The sequence below is a fragment of the Aethalodelphis obliquidens genome, unplaced genomic scaffold (genome assembly GCF_003676395.1).
Source record: "Aethalodelphis obliquidens isolate GAN/ISIS:26980383/991018 unplaced genomic scaffold, ASM367639v1 scaffold23, whole genome shotgun sequence".
NCBI lineage: Eukaryota > Metazoa > Chordata > Mammalia > Artiodactyla > Delphinidae > Aethalodelphis > Aethalodelphis obliquidens.
In genome coordinates, this window is record NW_020837967.1 from 21608605 (window position 1) to 21634913 (window position 26309).

General features: G+C 46.0%; 1 protein-coding gene across 6 annotated transcripts in view; it reads right to left on the reverse strand.

Moving 5' to 3' along the window:
- The window catches only part of RSU1 (Ras suppressor protein 1), a 356063-nt gene that overhangs the window by 296290 nt on the left and 33464 nt on the right, over nucleotides 1-26309 (reverse strand). For all 6 annotated transcript variants that reach the window (XR_003436034.1, XR_003436033.1, XM_027121963.1 and 3 more), the window contains 4 exons: nucleotides 16022-16142; nucleotides 7264-7382; nucleotides 5348-5430; nucleotides 4961-5075 (listed from right to left, as the gene is read on the reverse strand). Coding sequence is in view for 4 of the 6 variants with exons in the window: in XM_027121963.1 (XP_026977764.1) it covers nucleotides 4961-5075; nucleotides 5348-5430; nucleotides 7264-7382; nucleotides 16022-16142 (438 nt within the window). In the remaining 2 variants the exon portion in view is untranslated. The remainder of the gene's footprint in view (nucleotides 1-4960; nucleotides 5076-5347; nucleotides 5431-7263; nucleotides 7383-16021; nucleotides 16143-26309) is intronic.

The window sequence follows — 26309 nt, forward strand, 5'->3', positions numbered from 1 at the left end:
TGGCAGAGTCAGCTGCACGTGTCAGGAAAAAATTTCTCCTACGAAGCCAAAACGTTCTCACTGCATTAACAGTGGGGAGGCCACAGTCCCTGACCTGGCCACAGAGACTGGCCTAAGAGCCAGCGCGACCCTCGAAGGTCTCTGATCCTTCCTTCTGGCTTTGGGGTTTAGGAACCAGGGTGCTTCACGGCTCTATCACGTGCCCTCTACGGTCACGTCCCAGGGACCTCATCCAACCTGTGGCATAGTGTTTATGTTGACGATGCTCACAACTGTGCCTCCAGACCTCTCTTCTGAACTGCAGATTCTAACCTCCAGTTGCCTTCTTGATTCGATATCCAAAAAGCGTCTCAAACTGAAGGTGCCCAGAGCTCAGCTCACGACCAGCTCCCGTCCTCCAACTCCCTAAGCCACCCTTCCCACCATCGTCCCCGTCCTTTCCGTTCCCTCAAACCTCAGTCACTCCGCGCTCTATCCCCCTCATGCAAATCGACAGTTCCCACTAGATTTGCCTCTGAAACACACCCAGACCCTAACCATTGCCGCCACCTGGATGAAAGCGGAAGGGCTGCCTTCCTTCTGGAGGCTTCAGGGGCTCCTGCAGCTTCCGGAGGCTGCCCACAGCCCTCAGCTCACGGCCCCTTCCACACCCGACTCCAGCCTCGTGATTCCGTCATCACACCCGCTGCTGTCCCTGGCCCTCTCGCCTCCCTCTTCCGAGGGCCCCTCACCATTACACCGGGCTCACCTGGGGAACCCAGGATAATCTCCCCACCTCAAGATGCGCCCTTGTGTTGGCAAAGTCCCTTTACCATGCAAACTAGCCTGTTCCCAGATTCCAGTGATGGAGGGGGGGAAGGCATCATTCGGCCTTTACCAGAGCGTCTCACTCGGTGCCCTTACAGTCCCAGGTCGTCGGGTCCCCACTTCCTGCCTAAGCCCCCCTCTTCCACCTCTCCCCGTCACTCACTCAGCTCCAGCCACACTAGTCTTGGCGCTGTTCCTCAACACACAAGCCCATCTCAGGACTTCTGCACCGGCCTTTCCCTCTACCCGGAAAGGTCCCTCCCTGCCTTAGGTCTCTGGCTAAATGACACCAACTTACGACGGGGCTTTCTTTACCGACACCCAATAATAGAGTAACGCCCCCCCCTCCCATTTAAACACTCTCTTCCATTCTTATTTTTTCCCCAGGGCATTTAACATTATCTCTTATGCTTTCTATCTATCCATCCATCCGTCCGTCCATCCTCCCTCCCCCACTAAAATGTCATAAGGGGTGTTTTGTCTCTTGTTGTATAACCCCCCGAAATAAAACATGAAGTAGGGACTCAGTAAACAGTGGCTGGATAAGTGAATTCTACGTTACTGGGAAAGTTTGTTTCCTTGGAAACAAAACCTGGCGTAAAGTAGGAACTTAATTACATTTGAACAAATGAGGAAATGGATGGGTAAATGACAGACCCACATTATATCTAATTTTCTACAGGTATACCGATTAACATAAAATCAAGTGATTTACTGTTTAGGAACCGGACGTAACAGTTAAAGTAACTTATTCAAGGATGTACAATGAAAAAAAGTAATACAATTACGTATTAAAACTCCAACCCAGCCCCTGACTTTATTTTTCAGTGTCCCTGAATGTTCTTAGACCTGACAAGTCAGAATTCATCCAGATTCCCTTGCTTGCTTCAAACCTTACCAACAAGGTTTCAAGTTAATAAACTCCAAATTTACTTTCAGAGGAAATTCCACAGAAGTCTCAAAAGCATTTGCCTTGTTTATTCAGATATATAAAAAGTGAACATACAGGGGAGAGAGCGTCATCCACCCTTTAAAACACATCCAGAAGCGACCCTGCTGTAGGGACAGATTATAAGAAGCTTCAAGTCCACAGTCCCTAGCACTGCTCGGCCGCCAGCCAGGGCAGCTCCAGACGACCACCTTGGGTACCAGGTACACCGACAAATGAAGACATTCCTACGGCAGTTGGGTGGTTACCGGGGGAAAGAACCAGAGCAACAATGCAGCTGGCTTGGAACGGAAGAGCAGAACAGCAACTCCTTCCGCAGAGGTCACCTCCTCTGCACTGGGCCAAGGGTTATTCTGGCCTTGCTGCCCACGCATCTGCACAGCCAGCCATACAAGCTGCCACACTGAATCTCCTCTCCTTCTGCCAGCATCTGGGGAAGTGAGCAGGTGTGCTCCGTTCACACTTGGAATCTGCTTTCTAGGAATCCTCTCACTGGCACACAGATGGGAAGGAGTGAGCCACAGTGGTTAGGAACACGGACCTGCAAAAGGGGCTGTCAGGATGCAAGTCTTGCCTCCGTGACTCACTGTGTCCCTATGGACACGTCACCAACCCTTTCTAAGCCTTAGTTTCCTCACCTCTAAAAAGCCCACTTACTGTTCTTAGGACACTTACTGGAGACAATGCAGGAAAAGCACTTAACACAGTGCCCTGGCACACGAGGCCTTAATACATATTCCTATAATAGCTATTATTATGGTACTATCTATTATAGTATTTTTGACTTAAAAAAAAGATCACTGTTCAAAAATAATACACCTGTCTTCATCTTAGATAGGGGTTTACCATTTATTTCCAGCTAAGTGTTTGCCTGCAGTTTGGGAAGAGTGCCACCAGGCAGATGCTGAGACGAAGCTTTTCCAGGTAAAGCTAGCAAAAATAAACTCACTTAAAGACTTTCTCCTCAATTCTAGTCCTGAATTAAAAATATATATAATTTGGCCTTGGAGAGCATAACAGAAATGTTAGAGAAATGTGACTACGTGCAGTACGTAAATAGGAAGACCAATGTGAAATTTAAAAATAGAAAGGTACACAGGTATGTGGAGGTTCAACTAGGTATTTTTCTACCAAATTATTAGCGGATAGAAATCACTGATTAATCCAATGCCCTACACCGCCTCACTGTTTGAAAAATGAAATAAAACAAAACGCACATTTTTTTTTCATTTCTCCTCGTCACACTAATCAAGGACGCATGTCAGAAGCGCTAAGTGAATTTTATCAAATTACACAAGAATTGGTCTCACACGTGGAGATCTGACTCAGTACATTGGGGAGGGAGCAGGTATCTATATTCTGCAAAAGCTCCCCAGGAATTACTAGTGCCAACACCTATGGTTGGCCAATCACTGCCTAGAATCTCTCTTTTGGCAAGAAGAGAGATTTGCCATCGTAAACCTCTTCTCTTGATCCCATAGCCTGCTCCTTAAGCAGGACTGGATGACCCATAACTCAGTGAAGAGACGGACGGTACTGAGTTACTCTGCAGCCCTTAAAATCAGTACAAATTCAAGACCTTTTACAGCAACAAAGGAGCTACAGAAGATGGGGATGCAGGGATGAAACTCTGTGTTTGTTCCGTGGAACCGGGTGAATGCTTTCCCTTTTAGACTAATGCAGCTCAGCAGAGCTTTCTGTCCCACGGAAACGTTCTATATCTGCATTTTCCTGTAAGGAAGCCACAAGCCACGTGTGGCTACTGAACCCTTGACGTGTGACTCACAGCTTCCAAACCGGACAGCCCAGCTCTGGACAGCAGCCAAACTCAGCCCACTTGTAGCCTTCCCAGCACCTTGCTATCTGAGTCCCTGTTTCATGAACTCACTCAGTACTTACCCCTTGAGAAGTTAGCTCATTCCTAGCACGTGGGAGGTGCTGGGGACACAGCAGGGAACACAGATAAACCCCCTCTCTCATGGAGCTCACAACCTGGTTTACAATAACTGCCCTCTTTAAGAGCACCAGACTCATTTGAGGTACTTCCTCAAAGAAGGTTGGGTCAAATGTGTTTTGAAAAGTTGTGTTATTTTGCAGATATAGAGAATAGACTTGTGGTTACCAAGGGGAGGGCGGGGAAGGAATGGGAGTGTGGGATTAGTAGCTGCAAACTAGTATCTATAGGACGGATAAACAACAAGGTCCTACCGTAGAGCACAGGGAACTATATTCACTATTCTGTGACAAACCATAATGTAAAAGAATATGAAAAAGAAGATATCTGTCTATCTATCTATCTATCTATCTATCTATCTGTATATGTGTATAACGGAGTCACTTTGCTGTATAGCAGAAATTAACACAATATTGTAAATCAACTCTACTTCAATAAAAGTTAATAAATAAATAAATAAAATTGTTTTATTTTGGAGCAAAAAAGCAAACAGTCATAGTCTGAGAAGCAATACAGTTCCATGTACTGAAGAAATGGGAGGATACCCAGAGTCTCCACGAGAAAAGAGAGGAGAACTCGTGAAACTTTTCCAGAAGGGCGGCCTAACCTCAGTAACAGAATAACTGGTTTGGACGTTATTTCCAAGGAAGGCCACAAGGTCACCCAGAGCCATGTGAAGGACCAGAGTACGAAGATTCAGGGGCCGTGGCGGTAGGCCCGAGGAGCTCCCAGCTAGAACGACATTTAGCCAATCCCACTGGAGATGGCGTCAGGAGAGAACCCAATTCATGACTGCAAATGGTATCTTTAAGCAGCTGTCATAAACACTTTCACTATTTGGTAAAAGTTTTCAAGGGATTAAAATAAAAAATTAACAGATCCCCCCCCCCAAAAATAAGAGTGATGGTTAGATTTTTTTTTTTTTTTAAAAAGCCATCATCGCCACTGGTAAAGGAGGAGCCCTGGGTAAGACCATTACTACTCATCCCAGGCTCCTTCCACGGCACCAGGCAGGCAGCCGAGCTGGATCATCTTCCATCAGCAGTTTCAAGACACTGGGAGCTACAGCTGCTCAACAGAGCATCGGGGCAGGACAAACGCAGAACAGCTAAACTCTGGTCAATGACAAATGCGACTAGAAAGGATCAGAACTGGGTGCCTCGGTGGAGGGTTCGGTTTTCAGGGTTGCTGCACTGGGATCATTATTATTAATTAAAGCCGGAACTCAGACCATTCATCAGCCACCTTACCTAGTTCCGGGGGCAGAACAGTCAGACGGTTCCCCTGAATGTGGAGCTCCTTAAGCTGAGTAAGCTCCCCGATTTCCTTAGGCAGCGAGATCAGGTCATTATCCCTAAGGCTGAGCTAAACAGAAGAGAAACAAGCGGTTGTCAAGACAATTTTCACGTGAAGAGGCGCTCGACAGAAACTCTCTCCTCGCCCCTGCCCGCTCTTCTTCGAAGGCTCAGTCCTTTCAATTTATTTACAAGTGTCTGCAGACATGCAAGAAAACGGTCTCAGGAGATAGTGGTTTTATTCCAAAATAAACCGCACTCTGGCTCAAATTGCCTTGATTCCACCCCTACAAGGGCTGCAGGAGCGAAGTGATTTTCTAAGAATTTAGATAAATTACTTACTATCTGCAACTTTGTGAGTTTCCCAATATCAGGCGGCAGGATTTCAAAATCGTTGTCACTTAGATAGAGTGCGCGCAGGGTGGCTGCAAGTTAAACAGCGATATATAAACAGGGTGGCACGGAACCCGACCGTTTGAGGTCTGATCGATACAAGGGAGTCAGCTTTGATTAATAACCCTGGCGTGGTGAAAAGCCTGTGACACACCTAGGGCTCGGGATAATAACAAGCAGGTCAAACTTAGATTTACGGCCTTATTGTGCAGCTGGTGCGTTCAGGAAAACATCTATATCCAGGAGGACTGAGGAAATTAACGATGTATGGGCACCAGCGGTTTCTGGCACAGGGTTTCAATACGCTTTTGGAAAAGGTAACTTTTTCTTCGATTACTTCCGATTCACGTGTATGCCTCGATCTGCATCCACAGTGAAACCACTGTGTCGCTTCTATCAATGCTTGGGGCCAGAGGGCTCGTGCGTGTGAACAGAGCTAGGTCAAAACATAAATAAATGACCAAAAGGCTGTCTGGTGATGGAGGCCAAAACCACCGTACACTGTTTCTATCATCAGACTAATTATTACTACTTGTTTCTATAGCCTTAACCACAAAAATAAATGAAGACAAAGGTGTTAAAATAATGAAGTGGAGGGCTTCCCTGGTGGCACAGTGGTTGAGAGTCCGCCTGCCGATGCAGGGGACACGGGTTCGTGCCCCAGTCCGGGAGGATCCCACATGCCACGGAGCGGCTGGGCCCATGAGCCATGGCCGCTGAGCCTGCGCGTCCGGAGCCTGTGCTCCGCAACGGGAGAGGCCACGGCAGTGAGAGGCCCGCGTACCGCAAAAACAAAAACAAAAAAAATAATGAAGTGGAGTAGGCATCATATCGGTAATCAGAAATTTGTTCACGATATTATACACTGATACCAGTCCCCAAACTACTGAAGGCAAAAATCCTAAGGCACGTTTTTATCCTTAACCAAAAGGGAAAAGTACAATCAGATGTATATTGAATTTGTTTACGGGTATTCAATTACATTCTAATGTCTTAAAATTCGACAGAACTGTATGTTAATATACATAAGAAAAACAATTTCTTCCATGGCCCAAGAAAACGTGTTAAAGTTGGTTTCACGTGCTTGACAAAGTCTGGGATAAAGGATATACATAAGGTAAAAAATGACACATTAAAGACTAACTCAGCAAAGTCAGAATTTCTGGAGGCCAGCTTGTCACTATTTGGAGAGGCAGAACATTTACCTAAAGACAGCAACTCTTTCCTAAAGAGTTCACGAGTCCTCGGGAAAACCAGTTTTTCCTATTTTTCACAAGCATCTGCAGCAAGAAATGTGTTTGCGTATAAAAGGATAAAGTGTGTTCATGTGTGACTAACAATTTCTTAATGTCTGATGGTATGCTATAGACAAAATAGACTACGTCAATAAAAACACTTTTTAAAAGGCTTAAACAAGAATCCTGGCTAGAAATGTTTAAGATTCTGTTAGTGGTTTATTAATAGATATTTTTATAAATAACTGATTGGAATATCTTTGGGCAAAAAGCCTACAAAGAGTTAACAGCAATACAGGAAGAAGACACACATTACGTCTTTTGCATGCTCTTTAAAAAGAAAGTCAAGTTCTCTTAGCTAAATGTGAGACTTGAGCTCATTTAGGTAAAAATCTCTCTCAGAAAGTTAATATGACATTACCAAGTCCACTTGAGTGCAATGGTGTCGGGTCACGATATATCAAGTATACATACTGCTGAGCTATGAGGGAATATTCAAAGGAATCTGAAGGGGAAAAAAATGTATCTGTCCAATAATTTCTCTTGGAGTTTGGGCCCTGGCAAATAAATTTCCCATTTAGAACGCAAAGGACCATTTTAAGGAGATTTATAGAATTAAAAGTTTCTTACTCAGGTAGAAGAAGTTTCCGGGGAGAGAATTTTCATTCAAGTTGTTGTAAGTCAAATCAAGGACCTCCAGAGCTGGGAGCGATCCAAATCCTCGAGGCAGAGTGTTGAGTCTATTCATGCTGTTGTCAGGGGGGAAAATGCAAGACGTCACACACAAAACGTGTATTTATACAGACTACTCCAATCACCTCTGTGTCACGGGCCTAAGAGCCGCACGTGAGAGGCTCAAAGCTCAGAAGACTGCCATAATTCCATCCACTTTACGTTATTTTAACCAGCCTAGTAATTCTAGTCAGAGAATCCACACGTTCAGGAAACATGTGAAAATGTCTTAGTTGTCACTTTCTCCAAAGGTGATGCTCAATCATAGTTTTACACAGAAAATTAGAACATCACAACATATCCATCCTTCTAGAGGAAAACTTCCTTATGAATGAAGCAATAATAAGACCTCAAAAGGTGCATATGATTAGTTCTAGTAGTTTCGTGGTGGCATCTTTAGGATTCTCTATGTATAGTATCATGTCATCTGCAAACAGTGACAGTTTTACTTCTTCTTTTCCAATTTGTATTCCTTTTATTTCTTTTTCTTCTCTGATTACCATAGCTAGGACTTCCAAAACTATGTTGAATAATAGTGGTGAGGGTGGACATCCTTGTCTTATTCCTGATCTTAGTGGAAATGCTTTCAGTTCTTCATGATTGAGAACGATGTTGGCTGTGGGCTTGTCATATGTGGCCTTTATTATGTTGAGGTAGGCTCCCTCTATGCCCACTTTCTGGAGGGTTTTTATCATAAATTGGTGTTGAATTTTTTCAAAAGCTTTTTCTGCATCTATTGAGATGATCATAAGGTCTGTATTCCTTAATTTGTTAATATGGTGTATCACATTGATTTGCATATACTGAAGAATCCTTGCATCCCTGGGATAAATCCTACCTGATCATTGTGTATGATCCTTTTCATGTGCTATTGGATTCTATCTGCTAGTATTTTGTTCAGGAGTTTTACATCTATGTTCATCAGTGATACTGGTGGATAAAGAGGATGTGGCACATGTATACAGTGGAACATTACTCAGCCAAAAGAAGAAATGAAACTGAGTTATTTGTAGTGAGGTGGATGGACCTAGAGTCTGTCATACAGAGTGAGGTAAGTCAGAAAGAGAAAAACAAATACCGTATGCTAACACATACATATGGAATCTAAAAAAAAAATGTTACTGATGAACCTAGTTGCAGGGCAGGAATAAAGAGGTAGACATAGGAAATGGACTTGAGGACATGGGGTGGGAGGGCGAAGCTGGGGCGAAGTGAGAGTAGCATCGACATATATACACTACCGAATGTAAAACAGTCGGCTGGTGGGAAGCAGCCGCATAGCACAGGGAGATCAGTTTGGTGCTTTGTGTCGACCTACAGGGGTGGGACAGGGAGGGTGGGAGGGAGGCTCAAGAGGGAGGGGATATGGGGACATGAGTATGCATATGGCTGATTCGCTTTGCTGTGCAACAGAAACTAACACAGTATTGTGAAGCAATTATACTCCAATAAAGATCTATTTAAAAAAAAAAAAAAAAGGGCTTCCCTGGTGGCACAGTGGTTAAGAATCCGCCTGCCAATGCACAGGACACGAGTTCGAGCCCTGGTCCGGGAAGATCCCACATGCCAGGGAGTAACTAAGCCTGTGCGCCCCAACTACTGAGCCTGTGCTCTGGAGTCCGCGAGCCACAACTACTGAAGCCCATGTGCCACAACTACTGAAGCCAGCGCGCCTAGAGCCTGTGCTCCGCAACAAGAGAAGCCACCGCACCGCAACGAAGAGCAGCCCCCACTCGCCACAACTAGAGAAAGCCCATGTGCAGCAACGGAGACCCAATGCAGCCAAAAATAAATAAATTTATATACATATAAAAAAGATACATGTGAAGCCTCATAGTTTTCACACTTCTGCTTCATTTGCTTTCATGTATTCCTCTCAATGGGAGACACACCCCCCCGCAAAAAATCACTTTTTTTTTGTTTGTTTTGCAACTACTAATAGTAGTTCAAAATCATCTCTAATTAGAATCAAGGTTGCCAGGGACTGGGGGAGGGGGGTGGGGAGCTGTTTAATGGGTACAGAGCTTCAGTTTGGCAAGATGAGAAACTTCCAGAGATTGGCTGCACAGCAATGTGAATATATTTAATGCTTCTGAATCATACACTTAAAATAGTTAAAATGGTGTATTTTATGTTATGTGCATTTTATCACAATGGAAAGTTTTTAAATATATGTATACACTCCAATGAAAGCTAAGGAAAGCTAAGGAAAATATTTTCCTATTATGTTGTATTTTCTTCAAGACTCTTATTTTTCTTAATGTGGTTCTCTTTGAACACACTGAAAACCCAATTTTAAAAAAACCTTTTTTTAAATCTAATAAGGCTGACAAATATTGAAAGGTGGGAGGGACTGTGACATAAAAATAATTCTAGACACCAGTGCTTCTCACATGAGGTACAACCCTGTTCACACCCACCAACCAGGCCTCCGAAGAAATAGCTGATAGCGGAGAAAGAAACCTACAAAAAAGCGATGTCCACCTCTTGATGGGTATAAAACCTTAGGTTAGCTTTACAGTTAGCAAAATAACCTCCACTACAGTTTACTGTACTGCTAACCACTAATATTTTCTATGAATTCACAATTTGTGAAGCACACTTATGTCAAGTGCTTCACCTGGGTCTTCAGAACTATCGTGGAATGTCGGCAGGACAGTACTTATAATGATCTTGGAATTCTGCGATTAAGTCACAGGTTAAGACAGGTTAAGTACCAAGGAGCCCTGACTCTACCGATGAGAATGACAGGTATCTGAGAGCACCCAGCACTCGTGGAGGCCAAGGCACCCCTAATCCCTGGACCCCGATGTGAGGATGCTGAGTAAACGGAAGGAGAAGAATCAGAGACAGTGAGAAAGGCACAGAAGTACACATCGGGCGCTTCGTTCTTTAAACCTTGCTCTAAGTTACCCACTTTTGAAAACGACCAATAAAGTTTTTCTTTCCAAACACAGAAATACACTTCTGAAACATAAGGTGCAGGAAATCCACGCTTAGACTTTCTTAGCGGGAAGAGGCATCTCACCAAAAAGAGAGAGCTCTTGTCCAATCTCCAGCCTAGAGCGAGCCTGAGCCTGTCCCCCTCTCTGGGTGGCAAGAATCGACTAAACAGCAGGTTCTCTTTCTCCTTGAGCGAGAAACCAATCCCCCCAACCTGTCAGGAACTCAGAAGAGCCCCCGTGCAGTCGGCAGCAGTGACAGCAGTGGGCCCGCTAACCCGGAGGGCAGAAAGGAAGCCCTAACTTAAATGCCTCAGAAGGCCTGGAAGCAGAGTCGGTTCCACTGCCAGCAATGCCAGGAGCGCAGGACCTGTTCCTCTGGACACCAGCGCACACACAGCGACCGGACAGCGGGGTCCCTGGCACTGTCAAGGGAGGCACTGTCATGCACTGCCTACCCCGAAGGGGGCGCTCACGTCCATCTCCAGGTACACATGGGAGCTGCCTTTTTTTTTTCAATTTTTATTGGAGTCTAGTTGATTTATAATGTTGTGTCAGCTTCTGCTATACAGCAAAGTGCATCGGTTATGCATCTACATATGTCCCCTCTTTTTTAGATCCTTTTCCCATATCGGTCACTACAGAGTATTGAGTAGAGTTCCCTGTGCTCTACAGTAAGTAGGTCCTTATTAGTTATCGATTTTATATAGAGTAGTGTGTCTATGTCCATCCCAGTCTCCCAAATGTATCGCTCCCCCTGGGAGCTGCCTCTTTTCAGGGCATCCCTCTGAGAGCTCCAGCACTCAAGGTTGCCCTGAGAGGTGACAGCAAGGGGAGGGGAAAAACACAGCTGGGATGGAGGTCCAGCTCCAGCTCTTGCGGGCTGGGTGGCCTTGGGGAACTTATTCGTCTTCTCTGAGACCCAATTTGCTCAACTCTAAGAGGAGGGTAGCGATACCCTCCCAGCAGGACTTCCAGGAGAGGAGAGAGAAGACATGGGAAGCCCCTGATGCAATTCCTGGCTCCCAAGTAGGTTCTCAAGAAACGATGGCTATAACTACAACTAGTTCTCAGGAAGTTTGAGAGAAATTTTGATCCCGCCTCCAAGAGGCGAGCTCACCTGAGGAGACCGTGGAGCGCCTGAACCATCAAGGATGGTTTCCCCATCTGCTTAATTTCCAATCGATTCAGGTGTTAAAGATAAAGCTGCTTAGGACTCAACCACGCCCAATGGTTTAAGTTCTCCTGTTCGCAGGTGAGCATCTTCCAAATGCTTATGGAAATGGGAAGACACCCACGTACAGTGGAGAACTTTATAAAACCGGAGAGTCAGAGGCTGTTTGGCATCCTTTCTCTTTCCTCCTCAAAAGCTACAGGAAGACCTATACGAGCACTCCCCTTTTGGAACACTCTGATCTCCAGAGGTCCTCTGGGGCTTCTCCTGATTCAATAAAACCTTCTTGCCTGAAAGGCAAGTATTTTTCTCTCCTCCACAGATGACGTGCTCACATACTTAGCCAAAGAAACAAACAAACAGAAAAAACAAACGCACGAACACTGAACACTGTGCTTAGTGAAAACTTTTACGTCTTCACGAGATAAGCTTCACCATCTCACTAGGTCAAAAGTTATTCCAGAATAGCTGGCACGATGCTCCTGCCGTGAGGTCATCCCCGAAATGATGATCAACTTGGACCCTATGCAGCTTTACACTGTTTGTCAAATAACTCAGCACAATGAATGACACTGAAAGAATGAAGAGCATAATTCAACTTTCCGCTCTTTATTCAGATGGCCTAAAAATCCTTTCCAGTTTTTTGCGGTATGCGGGCCTCTCACTGTTGTGGCCTCTCCCGTTGCGGAGCACAGGCTCCGGATGCGCAGGCTCAGCGGCCATGGCTCACAGGTCCAGCCACTCCGCGGCATGTGGGATCCTCCTGGACCGGGGCACGAACCCGTGTCCTCTGCATCGGCAGGCGGACTCTCAACCACTGCGCCACCAGGGAAGCCCCCCTTTCCAGTTTCGAGATCATGAGAATAAATAGCAAATAGGATATAAAACTTTAAAATCAACTTCTGGTTGAACGCACAGTTTGGATCATGCCTATACGTGGCCTAACTGCTCTGCTGTAGTAGGGCCACCTGTGTGTAGGTTTTTTTTATTATTATTCTGGTTGTTTATTCTAAGGAGTCCTCTGTGCCTTGCCTTAACCAGGGGTATGTAGGTATAATTGTTCATGCCATTCGAGGACAGAAGTATCATTTGTGGAAACTCATCTTAATTCCTTTCCCAGAGAACTAAGAGTTGCGTTCAAACTCTGACAACCCCATCTGCGTAGCTACGTACTTAAACACAGAAAGTGCTACACAATCAGCAAATCACCAGGAGCCAAAAATGCAAACAGCTCCATAGACGACAAGGAGGCAACTCAGATGTGATTGATACAAAAGGGAAAGTTCGGGCTTCCCTGGTGGCGCAGTGGTTGAGGGTCCGCCTGCGGATGCAGGGGACGCGGGTTCGTGCCCCGGTCTGGGAAGATCCCACATGCCGTGGAGCGTCTAGGCCCGTGAGCCATGGCCGCTGAGCCTGCGCGTCCAGAGCCTGTGCTCCGCAACGGGAGAGGCCACAACAGTGAGAGGCTCGCATACCGCAAAAAAAAAAGGAAAGTTTACAACTCTGTCCTGAGGCGTCCTGAACCCAGCCAATCAAAACCTGTGCTCATTATCTCCCCCTCAAAGCTGTCTCCATCCATCCCTCTATATCAGCTATCCCATCCCATCCCATCCCATCCGTACAGCCTCATCGATTTTACCACTGCTATCTATTTTTCATATAAAATCCCTCCCCCGCCTTCACTGTCCCTGCCCTAGTTCACCAGGAACGCTAACCTGGCAGCCTCACAGGTCTCCTCTAACCTCTCCTCCGCGTGATCTTCATACGAAAATCATCTCACCTCGTCTCACGCCCGCCGCTTCCCTGTGCACACTCCCCAACGGCAGGGCGAGACCAGAACTCCTTCATCTGACACACACGCCCTCCACTAGCACTCAACTCCCTGCCACTACAGACATTTATTTCTCTACAGGCTGTTTCCCCAACTGTGACATACGCTCCCTGAGGGCTGGACAGCCAGCACCTGAACGGCTCCTGGCACAGAGCAGAGAGCTCAAGACGCGCTCATGGAACACACAGCAGACCCGTGTGCTTCTCTGCCTGGCCTCACCTCCCACCTCACCTCCCCCCGCCTCACCCTTCACACTCAGCGACCCCACGCAACTCGCAGCTCCTGGAGCGGAAGTCCTGCTTGCAGTCGGAGACATCGTCCCCTCCTTGTGAGTCTTCTCAGCCTTGAGTCTCGGCTCCAACACGACCCCCTGCAAGAACCCTTCCGAGAATCTCACCTGAAGGCTAACGTGCCCCCTGTCGCTCTCTCCGACTGCCACACTCAGCGAGCCAGCTGCACCCCGGCCCTGCTCATCGACAGCCACTCTGCCTCCATCCTGAAGGCCAGGGACTGTGACTTTCACCGCCGATCCCCAAACAAACAAGGCTCCTGATGCAGAAAAGGCAATGACAGGGCTTCCCTGGTGGCACGGTGGTTAAGAACCCGCCTGCCAGTGCAGGGGACACAGGTTCGAGCCCTGGTCCGGGAAGATCTCACGTGCCAGGGAGCAACTACGCCCGTGCACCACAACTGCTGAAGCCCACGCACCGCAACTACTGAAGCCTGTGCACCGCAACTACTGAAGCCTGTGCACCGCAGCTACCAAAGCCCACGTGCCTAGAGCCCGTGCTCTGCCAATGAGAAGCCCACGCGCAGCAACGAAGACCCAACGCAGCCAGAAATAAATTTTAAAAAAAAAAAGGCAATTACATAGTCCTGAGATAAATGAACCCATAAATAAAACAATGATGATGATAAAAGTGAACATTCAGGTGCGGCTTACTATGTGCCAGGTACTATTCCTAGCATTTTTTTTTTTTTTAGTGAAAGAAGGTTTTATTCAGGGAGATACACACTCCACAGACAGAGTGTGGGTCATCTCAGAAGGCAAGAGACGCCAGGGTACGGGGTTGTCAGTTTTTTTAGGGGTGGGTAATTTCAGAGGCTAATGAGTGGGAGAGTATCCCACCTATTTGGGGGAAGGGGCGGGGATTTCCAGGAATTGGGCCCCCGCCCACTTTTCGGCCTTTTATGGTCCGCCTCAGAACTATCATGATGCCTGCAGGTGTGTCATTAGCTGATGTGTTACAATGATGTTTACGGAGGCTCAAGGTCTAGTGGAAGTCGACTCTCCGCCATTTTGGACCTTACCTATAACTATTAACTCACTTAGTAAATGATAAGGAGATTAACAGTAAGAACACGTGTCTAGTACATACATCTTGTCTTAGCTTCTTTCTTATATGCAAATGAGATATTAGGACTTCATAATTTTCAAATCAGAGATGTAAACGGAGGGTCCTTTCTTTTCTGCTCTGCCAGATGGGTATACAGTCTCTCTATTTGTAGGAGGAAGAAGCTATCTGATATCCAGCTCTAAACCCTACTTCCCCTCAGACCTTGGGAGAAAAGAATGCTCACGGAGCTTACAAAGGGCGTCTCTCAACCAGAGTGAACCGCAAATTAAGGGTGTCTAACCAGACCCCTGGTGGAAAAACATAAACTAAAAATCAGTCCATGAATGATTTTTTTTTCATGACTGCTTCCTCGTAAACTGATAAATACCTGGCCCGCGTCTACAGCCACGCCATGTAAATCACGAATGGAATCACAGCACTTCGTGGCCATAATTTAATGAATATATTATTCTACACGGAGGATGAGGCAAGAGTGGGCAGTTTCCTTGAACAGCGACAACCATGAAGCTGAAATCCAGTAGGTCCGAGTTCTGGGTACCATCTAGGTGTCTGACGGACAAGGCATGGCCCTCCCAACAATGGGGTTCTCTGCCGAGCTCAGCCAGTAACCTCAGGGGCAATCAGCAGTAAGTCACTTAACCTCTTGGAAAGGGCTTGGCTTCCTTCCACAAAATGAAGGCGGTAATGCCTGCCCTTCCTCCTTCCCAATTGTTAAGAGGGTCAAATACCAGTATGAGGACTCTGAAAACTGTAAAGCCTTATAAGAACACAAGGTATTATTATTATTCACTGCACCCTGATTCTGCAACCTCAGCTGAATCAAAACTCCTCTCTTCACCTTTGTATAAAGAGAAACACAAGATTATAACATCTCAACTGTAAAAAAGAAAAACTGTAAGAATCAATGAAGCAGTGTTGGGAAATGTATCCTCCCGTCCGTAGATAAGGAAGGTGCTTTGGACACTATTTCTACACTACACAGAGAGAAAAAAATAAAGCATATTACAATTGGTCTGCACAGTTCCTGCTAGCTATGCAAATAGGTCCCTTCCCGGTCAACATAACGGAAATAAAATTTTGTTGGAAACAAAATACAGTAAAAAAAAAAAAAAAGACTCCCTTATTGCAACAATTAGCTTCTCAATTAGTGCGCGGATATGCGCTAATGTAGGCCACTGGAAGGATGTATTAAAACAATAAAACATTTTTAAAAACCTGAAGTACAGAAAGAAATTAGAAATCAGCTTCTCCCATGTAATCCTATAAATGGCAAACCCCGCCCTCGCCCTTGGCCACACCCCTTTTTAAGCCCCTCCTCTTCTCAGTTTCCCTTCCCCTTCAGGAGACTCACCCCAGGTTCAGGTGTTTGAGTTTCTGAAGGCTGCTGATCTGCGTGGGCAGCTCCTCAATCTGGTTATTAAAAAAGTTAAGCACTTCCAAATTCTTCAGTTCTGCTATGTTTGGCGGCACAGCTACGGAGACAGAAACGCCGGGTGTGAATGCAGGAACATTTGTTTTCCTTTCAAATGAGAGAAAGATGAAACTCCAGCATGACCATCTTGTTCACGTATATACATCTTACTTAATTTCTGTAGGTGTTTCTTAGGTAGTAGCTCACCACCCGGTAGACATAGAAATGTTTCTTTAAAGGGCAGAAGAGAATTTCTGTGCCATAAACAGTCTATAAGTGAACATTACAGAGCATTATATACTTCTATTTTTTTAATTTAATGTTTTTTCCTTCCAGTTTTATTGAGATACAACTGACATACCGCCCTGTATAAGTTTCAGGTGGACAGCATAATGATTCAACTTACACACATGATCATCGCAATAAGGTTAGTGAACATCTATCATCTCACAAAGGTACAAAAGAAAAGAAAAAGGAAAAAAATGTTTTTCCTTGTGATGAGAACTCTTAAGATTTACTCTCTTAGATGTAAAATTATCCTTTTATTGTTGTCATGTAATGACTACTAATCGTCTTCTTCCTTTCGGTTTCCTCACATCTCCACCAAATGAGAGTCAGCAAACTCCAAATCCCTTCCCGAGTAATGTAGCACTGGCTGTTTCAATAATCTGTTATCTGAAGAGCTGTTCTCTTAACACTGGACTCAACCACAATGAGTTTTAAACTCAACCGTGAATGATGAAAACAGTCCACCTACTTAGTTTCTGATTTTGGCCTCTGGCCTTCGCATGTTGATCAATACACACACACACCCTTCTATCAGGTTGGCAACATATCACGGCACTGTCATACAGCCGTGTGAAAAATGAACTCAGTAGCACGATATGAATATGAGTCTGCAGGTCAAGAGTGGTTTACTTTATAAACCATGGGGGAGCTGAAAGGTTCTTCCCTCCCTAGAGTATACACCTGCCAATACAAATGTAAAAGCCAAAGGCATCTTTACCTCAAAAGTACTCTCAGCGGAAAGCCTTGCGACAGACTGTACTTCATCTACCCCATTTGCTGCTTCAGTCTTTCTACAAACACTGGTTACGGGCCACCAGCTCATCCACGGTTCATGTAAACTCTTAATACCAAGACTATTCAGGTAACTGAAACCATGGACAAAGGCCTTGGGTACAAGAGAAGAAAGTGTTATGTCTTATGTCAGTACATCTTCTTCCCATCCCAACACCCCCCTCCAGGGGTGCCCCAGAAGACTGGGGAAGCCTGGGGGCACTTTGCTTAGAACCACGACAAAGGTGTGCGTAACATTTCCAGACAGACACCTGAGATACTTAAGGCGTCGTGGATGTGGGTGAGCCCTGTCTGTACGATACGGCTGCAAAAGCGTATGTCCTTAGCTGTGTCATCAATAACACACTTTTGCGGGAATGAATGGTATTCACTTTGTGCAAACGACCGCGAACAAGTCCATCAGGCTGTACCTCCTAGGTTTCTAGGTGTTCGTTTACCTGTTCTCTCTACCTGGACCCTGAAGTGTGTAAAGTGCAAATATACAGATGGTTACAGCCCTGCTCAGAAACTTCACCCTTTCCCCGTTCACCCTCCAGCTACCATTAAGCTTCTCTCCCCGTGCATTCATCTAATTAGTCTGAAGAGCAATAAAGAAAGTTAGTGCGACCAGGAGAAAATGATGGTCTCAATTTAACCACAAACCAAGAATAATGCAGCCAGAATTACTGCCACCTTCCTGAAGTTACTTTGCCGATGCAATTAAATGCTGGTCCGAAGGTATCGCCTTTTTTGACAGGATGAGAGATTATTTCACTCTCCTTGCTAAATCAGTCCAATTTAAAACCACAAATTATGCTAAATGCGATTTAGGGCTTTGTTTTGTGGACACAAACAATAACCCCACATTCGATTTACTCAACCTCTCCCAGATTTCTGGTGCGCATGTGAATTTTTTGCTAAGACTCCATTCAAATGAGAAGGGGAAAAACTTACACAGCTACGTCTTCCTAAACTACAGAAACCAGCCCCCTCCCCTGCCATGGTTAAATCCAAAAGAAATTGACCTTCAGACCTACCTGGATGGGATAACCTTTGCTCTTTCAACAAACATTCAGAGAAGGCTATTCTGTGCACAGAAGCATAAACTTTTAGCGCCTAGCGTTTCAATACTTTTGGGATAAAGTAACAGAGGTATGTTATTTAAAGAAAGTAAGTTACAAAAGAAGGGGTATCAGAGTCATCAATGGAGACAGGTCTAATGCTTGGAAAGCAAACCAATCCCAACAAAACTGTCCACAAAAAAATAACCAGTTAACAATATGAGTAACAGCTGTGCAGTAACTAAACCATATACACAGATCCACGAACACTTTACGAGAAGCTATTATAAAAAGGGAGCAGCAACGTGTCACCAGTCAGAATATCCTGGTGGAATTTTCAAAACTGCTACATGACATGCTAGCAAGAAGCAGCATTTTAAAATATAACCAAGCAGGGACTTCCCTGTTGGCGCAATGGTTAAGAATCCGCCTGCCAGTGCAGGGGACACGGGTTCGAGCCCTGGTTCAGGAAGATCCCACATGCCACGGAGCAACTAAGCCCGTGTGCCACAATTACTGAGCCTGCGCTCTAGAGCCCGTGAGCCACAACTACTGAAGCCTGTGCACCTAGAGCCTGTGCTCCGCAACAAGAGAAGTCACCGCCATGAGAAGCCCGTGCACCGCAATGAAGAGTAGCCCCCGCCTGCCGCAACTAGAGAAAGCCAGTGTAACAACGAAGACCCAACGCAGCCAAAAATAAAAAATAAATAAAAATAAATACAATATATCTAAGCAGTGAGCATCAATATATTTCTTATCATGCATCTGAAATGTTCCTTTTCCATCCATCTGTCCAGCTTCTGACCATGACCCCCCAGCAGTACACACGCAGCCTACAGACAACAAGGAGCTGAGTCCACAAAAGAAACAGAGGGGCCGTGTAATGGAAGAACCCAGGAGGCCTGGCCTGCTCATCCCGGGCTGGCTCTGTACTCCCCGATCAGCCCTGAACTTGCTGTGTGTCCTTAACTCAACTCACAACCTCTCTGGGCATCCGTTTCCTCCAGTAAAAAAAAAAGAAGACTGGATGATGACCATGTCTACATTCCCTTCCACCTGGCTGTAGCATTCTAGGATTCTAAGAAGAGCTGGATTGTGAAAATCAATGATATGGGTTTAAATAATGCAACAAACGGGGCCCTCAGTTAGGAAGCTCCGCCATGCAGAACTTTGCTTATGACAGACAATTCAGTATCATTTTCTGTCTAACCAATGATGGCTGCTTCAATTTTGAGAATTCAGTTGCTAGAGGAGGTTGCAAAAAGGCCCCTAAGGACTCTCAGGTGTGCCCTGCCTCCTACATGCCACTCTCTGCTTTGGTCAGAGGATCGGTGACCGCTGGGGACGCTCTAGGCCCAGAGCGCCCGCTGTGCTTTGCAAAAGGGGACAAAGATGACGTCACGTCCCCCAGGAACTACATATGGCCAGAGACTGATCTCGGCGTATCTTCTGGCATTTGTAATGATTCAGACTAACAAGCCCAGGAAGATCCTCTCTTCCTTCAAGTCCTTCTCAATCTAACAACCTGAAAATTATTCTAGAGTTTCTTCTAGAGAACCATGTACCGGCCCAGACTCAGCAATCAGCCACTGCACGGTTTCTGAGCGGTTCCACGACAGGAAACCTGAAGTGCCTGGGGGGCTCGGGGATGGCAGGCAAAATGGGGCTCGCCTGATCTCCATGAACATCTCTTTACAAAGCTCCCTGGGGCAGGAGGCACTGGATGGACACAGCAGACAGACCAGAGGTCCAACCCTAAGAACCACTGACCCAGCGTTACTCGTGAACAGCGCGTAACTCCTCCTAAAAGGACATGTATCTGTCCTCTTCGGTTACATGCAGGAGACGTACGGCCACCGGACGCTGCACAGATGAAGCGTATTCACAAAATCAATGTCACCTTCAGGAACATGCTTCCCCCACTAGCTAACAGCAGCCAACCATTTCTCCAACGTAAGAACCTAAATCAACTATTGTTGTAGCAACTGGAGCTTCGCTCTAAGAGCATTTTGTTCTAGAATATACAATTAACCATCGCACAATCAGTAACATATTTTCTTAAAGGCTTTTAGGAGTTAATTCACACAATGATAAACAGCAGAAGATGCTCTGGGGCTGGGTGGGCCAGGATGCAGTCACTAGTTATGTGTGGCTATTTCAACTTAAAGCTAGAGTGGGGGGACCTCCCTGGCGGTCCAGTGGTTAAGACTCCACGCTTCCACTGCAGGGGGCATGGGTCTGATCCCTGGTCAGGGAACTAAGATTCCGCATGCCGAGAGGCTCAGCATGAATGAATGCGTAAATCAATGAATGGATCAATCAATCTAGAATGGGTATGTAAGTTGGCGTAGCCTCTAGGGAAAAAGAGGATGGAGGTTCCTCAAAAAATTAAAGATACAACTATCATATGATCCAGCAATTCCACTTCCGGGTATTTAATCCAAGAAAAGAAAATCACTATGTCAATGAGAGTCTGCATCCCATGTTCCCTGCAGCATTATTCCCAACAGCCAAGATACGGAAACAACCTAGTTGTCTGTTGACAGATGAAGAAAATGTGATACATAGACATTCATTCTCTCTCTCTCTCTCCCCCCGCCTCTCTCTCTCTCTCTCTCTCTCTCCCCACACACACACAAACAGAATACTATTTAGCCATAAAAAAGGAAACCCTACCATGTGCAACAGCATGGATGGACCTTGAGGGCACTATGCTAAGTGAAGTAAGTCACACAGGGAGAGACAAATGCTGTATGATCTCACTTACACGTGGAATCTGTAAAAACAAAACAACAACAACAACAAAAACACACCAGAAAACCTCAAAGCAAAAGATTTGTGGTCACCAGCGGTCCTGAGGTGGTGGGGTAGGAGCTGAGGAAACTGGATAAAGGTATTTTTTTTAAAAAAAAAAAGAAGAATAAATAAATTTAAACCTAGATTAGTTGACATGAAAGACAATCAGTAATTCAGTTGCTTGGTCACGGTAGCCACATTTAAAGACCTTGTAGCTGCACATATGGGTTTAAATAATGCAACAAACGGGGCCCTCAGTTAGGAAGCTCCGCCATGCAGAACTTTGCTTATGACAGAGAATTCAGTATCATTTTCTGTAGCTGGTTGCAGCCCCCACATGTAGCTCGTGCCTGCCATACTGGATAGCACAAATACAGCACATTCCAATCACTGCAAACTTCTGCTGGACAGCACTGCTCTAACACAGGGGGCCTCTGGAAACTAGTAAGAAAGGAAGGGAGGGAGGGAGGGAAGAAGGAAGGAAGGAAGGAAAGAAACAAATGAACTTATCTGCAAAACAAAAACAGACTTAGAGATATTGAAAACAAACTTATGGCTACCAGAGGGGAAATGTGTGTGTGTTTGTGGCGGGGATAAACCAGACGCTTGGGATGACCACACAAACCCACCACTATATATAAGATAGATAACCAGCAAGGACCTACTGTAGAGCACAGGGAACTCTGCTCAATATTATGTAATAACCTCCATGGGAAAAGAATCTAAAAAAGAATGAATACGTGTATATGTATAACTGAACCACATTGCTGTACACGTGAAAACAACACTGTAAACCAACTGTACTCCAATAAAGTTTTTAAAATAAATAAATAAAGCACTGGGCCTCAAACCCTCATGTACATCAGAATTACTGGAGGGCTTGTTAAAACACATACTGGGGGGGGGTACCCCAGAGTTGCCGACTCAGTAGTCTGGGGTGAGGTCCAACAATCTGCATTTCCAACAAGTTCCCAGGGCATGGCGACGATGCTGGTCTGGGAACCCTATTTTGGATCAGAAAACTTTAAAGTCAGTGGTGACATGAAAATCATGAATCCAATACGTACGTCCCTTACGGCACACACTCACGAGGAATAAGGTTATAATAACCAGTCGGATCCCAGTTAGGACTCCTCTGCCACCCCAGTGAGCTACTGAGACTAGGGGCTGATAAAATGGGAAAAAAACAAAAACGAAAGACACTTCAGGTGGCGAAAGCACCCAACCTGGGGGCTGCAACCAAACCACTTCCCATCACCGTCTGCTTTCCCACACGGCTCATTCCCGCGAAATCAGTGCGGGGTAGTACGGATGACGCTCAAGGGGGAAAAAGCACCGCATCCCCTAATCCACGGAACCAAGTCCCCCGGCAGCAGCTCACCACACCCGCGTGTGCTCCCACGGCGAGGTGCCACTCGCTGTACCTCTGGCCTTGGAAATCCCGTGGGTCACTGCAGAGCAGTGGGCACCAGCGATGGCAGAGGCAACCCAGCTGGGCTGCAGCCCATCCGGCAAGAGCATCTTGAGGCCCCCGAGGCAAAGAAACTAAACCGTGAAGGGTGACAGGCACCACGCGACCCAGAAGGACAGGCGCTCGCCCGAGCGTAGCCCACGGAAGGGCCGGGGGGTCACGCGTTGGTCTTTAGAACCATCTGGTCGGCGCTGAAAACAGGGTCCCCTTCAGCTACAAGAGGGGAGGAAGAGAGCAGGCCCCAGCTGCCAGGAGCCCGGAAGCTGCTGGAACACATGGAGGTTCTTGTCAAGTCTCCCCACCGTCTCCACTGAACTCCCCTGACAGCTCTTCCTACAGCGTCACCCAGACTGGTTTCGGCTCTGACGATTCCTGCAAAGGAGCAGAACTAGACCAGAGTGTGGAAACCAGGGGTCCCTGCCCGCACGCCTCTTTGAAACCCCAAATTAGTGGCTCAGCCGTCGCCTCCTTCATGGGAAAGCAGTGGGATGCCGGCCGCCCCATGTGCAAGAAGAGGGAGCCTCAGAGCAGGGACCTGATGGGAGCCACGGCCCACAGCGAGACGGAGACTAGGACACAACCCGGTGATGGGCACGCGCCCTGCATTGCCAGGGGTGAAATGCTACCATCTCGGGCTCACTTCCGGGAACACCAAAGTGCCCCTGACCCACGGGCCAAACAATGCCCAAAGATCCCACCTGGGATAAGGTAAAGCAAAATAAATTCAATAGCACTGCTTCCCCAAACCTGACATATTTATACTAACAATAGGAGATCTGAGGGAATTCCCTGGCGGTCCAGTGGTTAGGGCTCAGCGCCTTCACAGCCGAGGGTGCGGGTTCAATCCCTGGTTGGGGAACTAAGAACCTACAAGCCATGCGATGTAGCCAAAAAAAATTGGAGATTTTTGTCTGTCGTCATAACAAATAAAAATGCCCAGTCAGATTGTTACATGCTTCTGCTGCTGTATGAAATTTCTTTAACAAAGGAGGAAGGGAGGGTAGAAGAAAATTCAAATGGGGCCTGTTACGCTGATCCTTGAGTTACACTGCTGCAGTGAAGTTATTAGAAAAATGACCGAAAACATCAGCATACGTGAAAATGAGTGAGATTATGTGTTAGGCAGTCAGTGGGGGAAGAGCACCATTTGAGAAGCAATGGTGAGAGCAAACACTGCTTTGCCCCAATATTTGATGAATATGATATTGGCCAACAACCATCCCCCTTCACCCTGGTGGGAAGACACCAAAGTACCAGAAACTATATGAAATGTCAAACTATGTGAAACCTGAATTGGGCCATTCTTGGTCAGAGGAAAAGGAAAGCCCTCTTCATCCTTGGCTACACTAGCTGGAAGGCACTAGTCTACTCACACCACAGAGGTAATGTCTAGGCTAATTATATAGATGCCAATTCTCTCAGCAAATTAGGAATCACCGTCCTGAATGCCATTTTAACGACTGCACGTAAAGAAGAATCTCCTCACTCTTGCAAATAATTACGCTCTTCAGAATTTTATATGCAAAAAAAAAAAGGTCATTTGTACCTATCGTGATTAATGACTTTTGTTTTCTGGCCAAAGACGCGAGGTGGATAATGAACTAATTATATCTTAGTAGAAGAATCTGAAGTTCAAAGGTATACTGATGATAACCAGCTTTATAGGTTTTACGGGATCTCCCCCAGAGCAGCTATTAAAACACTGAATTAGGGGAGTTACAGGTTATTTAAAAACATAAAGATTATGGAACAGTAAAGCAAATTCTCATTTAACAGGATCTACATGTTCCTCAAGGTAAAAATGAAATAGCTAAATAGCCACCCAACAATGGCCAAGATGCCCCAAATACTATTAGCATAATAAGTGACAAAAATGATGCTTTCCGTTAATCAACGGTACTTCCCGAGCACCCACACCCAGAAGGACATACTTAGTGTATCCTATCACGGGCTTCCGTAAGATTCTGCAGCTCAAGTAGTTTTAGTAACCAAAACTATCCCTGACTTAATTTACTGCAAAAAAAAAAAAAAAAAAAGGTCCCACTTTTTCAGCAACGATGAGAATAATCAAGTATACAAAAATTACGGGAAAAAGTTACAAGCAAGCAGTAAGGCAGATTTTATAGTATAAAGTCTAACATGCAAAAATATCTATCCCTGGGGTCTAAAAAGTGTGTACGCATAGCCAAACAAATCCTCTAAGAAGCTGACAAGCATGGATTTCTGCTCCTCTGAGGATGCAAAAGTTAGCTGATGTCTGAATCTTGCATTAAAGTTCCCAGAAGGGACCAAGGAATGGTCCATGCAGTTTCCAGGTGTCCTCCCAGACCGTGAATTCTTTTAGGAACACACCTGCGAAATCACACTCCAGCGCCGAGGGGCTACAGCAGCAACCAGCCAGGACATCAAGAAATAGCTTTAATTTGGGAGCTGGGTTGAAGCAGCAGCACCAAGCAGAAAGGCAGTGACCTTCAAGGGCCTGGGAGGAGGTGACACCCAGTGAAGGACCAGAAAAGGGTAGAGGTTCCGTCCTCTAGCAAAGATGCCTAAGAAGTCTGGAAACACGGAAAAGAGCGAGAAAGAAAAGACCACTGAATACATTTCAATCCATCAATGCAGAAAGCAGGCTCAGGGACACAGAAGGAGCTATCTAGGCTCTTAAACTTTAAAAATTATTACAATGTAGTATTCTACACACACTCTCTCAATCCTCAATTATTAAGAGGGAGACTGGACAAATCCAATTCCCTCTCTCTCACACACACACAGCGCTTTGCCAACAGTTCACGTCTTCTTTCACAATTAAGAATTACTTCAGCAAATGGATATGTAACAAGGTCCTACCGTAGAGCACAGGGACCTACATTCAATATCCTGGGATAAACCACAATGGAAAAGAATATGAAAAAGAATGCATATCTATGCATACCCGAATCACTTTGCTGTACAGCAGAAATTAACACAGGATTGTAAATCAACTAGACCTCAATAAAAAATAAAAAAAAGAATGACTTCAGCAAGAGGGCAGCCACACAGGGCTGCTTCTCTTTCTTCCTTGCCTTACGTTCCGGTGGTGATGAAGGGGTACACGAGGCAGAAGGTAAGGGGGTGGAGGAAGATTCCCGGGGCTGGAAAACCCACACTGTACCTCTGTCAACTCCCCTTCTGATCATGACTATGCCTTTAACGCTGGGGAGGCTCCCTGCTCTTCTGTTTGAACAAGTGATGGTCAAGGGCCAACGTCTGGTCCACAGAGCTCCGAGACTCCCTGGAGCGGGGCGTTACTGCACACGGACATCATCAGGGGAGGCAGCAGGGGAAGGAAGGGGGAGCACAGAGGCTCAAAGCCAGAGTGAGGCCCCCAACCTCCAGCTCAGGTTCCTCAACCATGTGAAGGCTGCCGCCCCCCCAGATACAGAGCAAGCCCTCCAAAACCAACCCTTCCTTTCACACTCAGGTCACGGTCTCTGGGGGATGTGGTCTTTAGAAGCGAAAAAGCTGTGGACACCTTATCCTTTAGTCCCCGCACAGTTGGCCGGAAAGAAGGGCTTTACGGAGAAAGATGAGAATGCGTCTCAACTTCTGGAAGGATGAGCACGACTGGGAGAGAAGGGCAGGCACTTCTGCTAGGAATCAGGCGACTGCAACAGAGGCTACACAGGCGGGAAAAGCCTAAAGGCACAGCAGAAGGTTAGACAAGAAAGTTCAGACCCAAAGCAGGAGAAAACGGGTCGACGAGTTTGTTAACTCGTGGTCCATTGTATCAGAGCGGTGTTCTGTCCTGTTAAGCTGACTGACAACGGGAAAGAAAAACTGAGAACAGAAAGGCTTTCTCAATGTT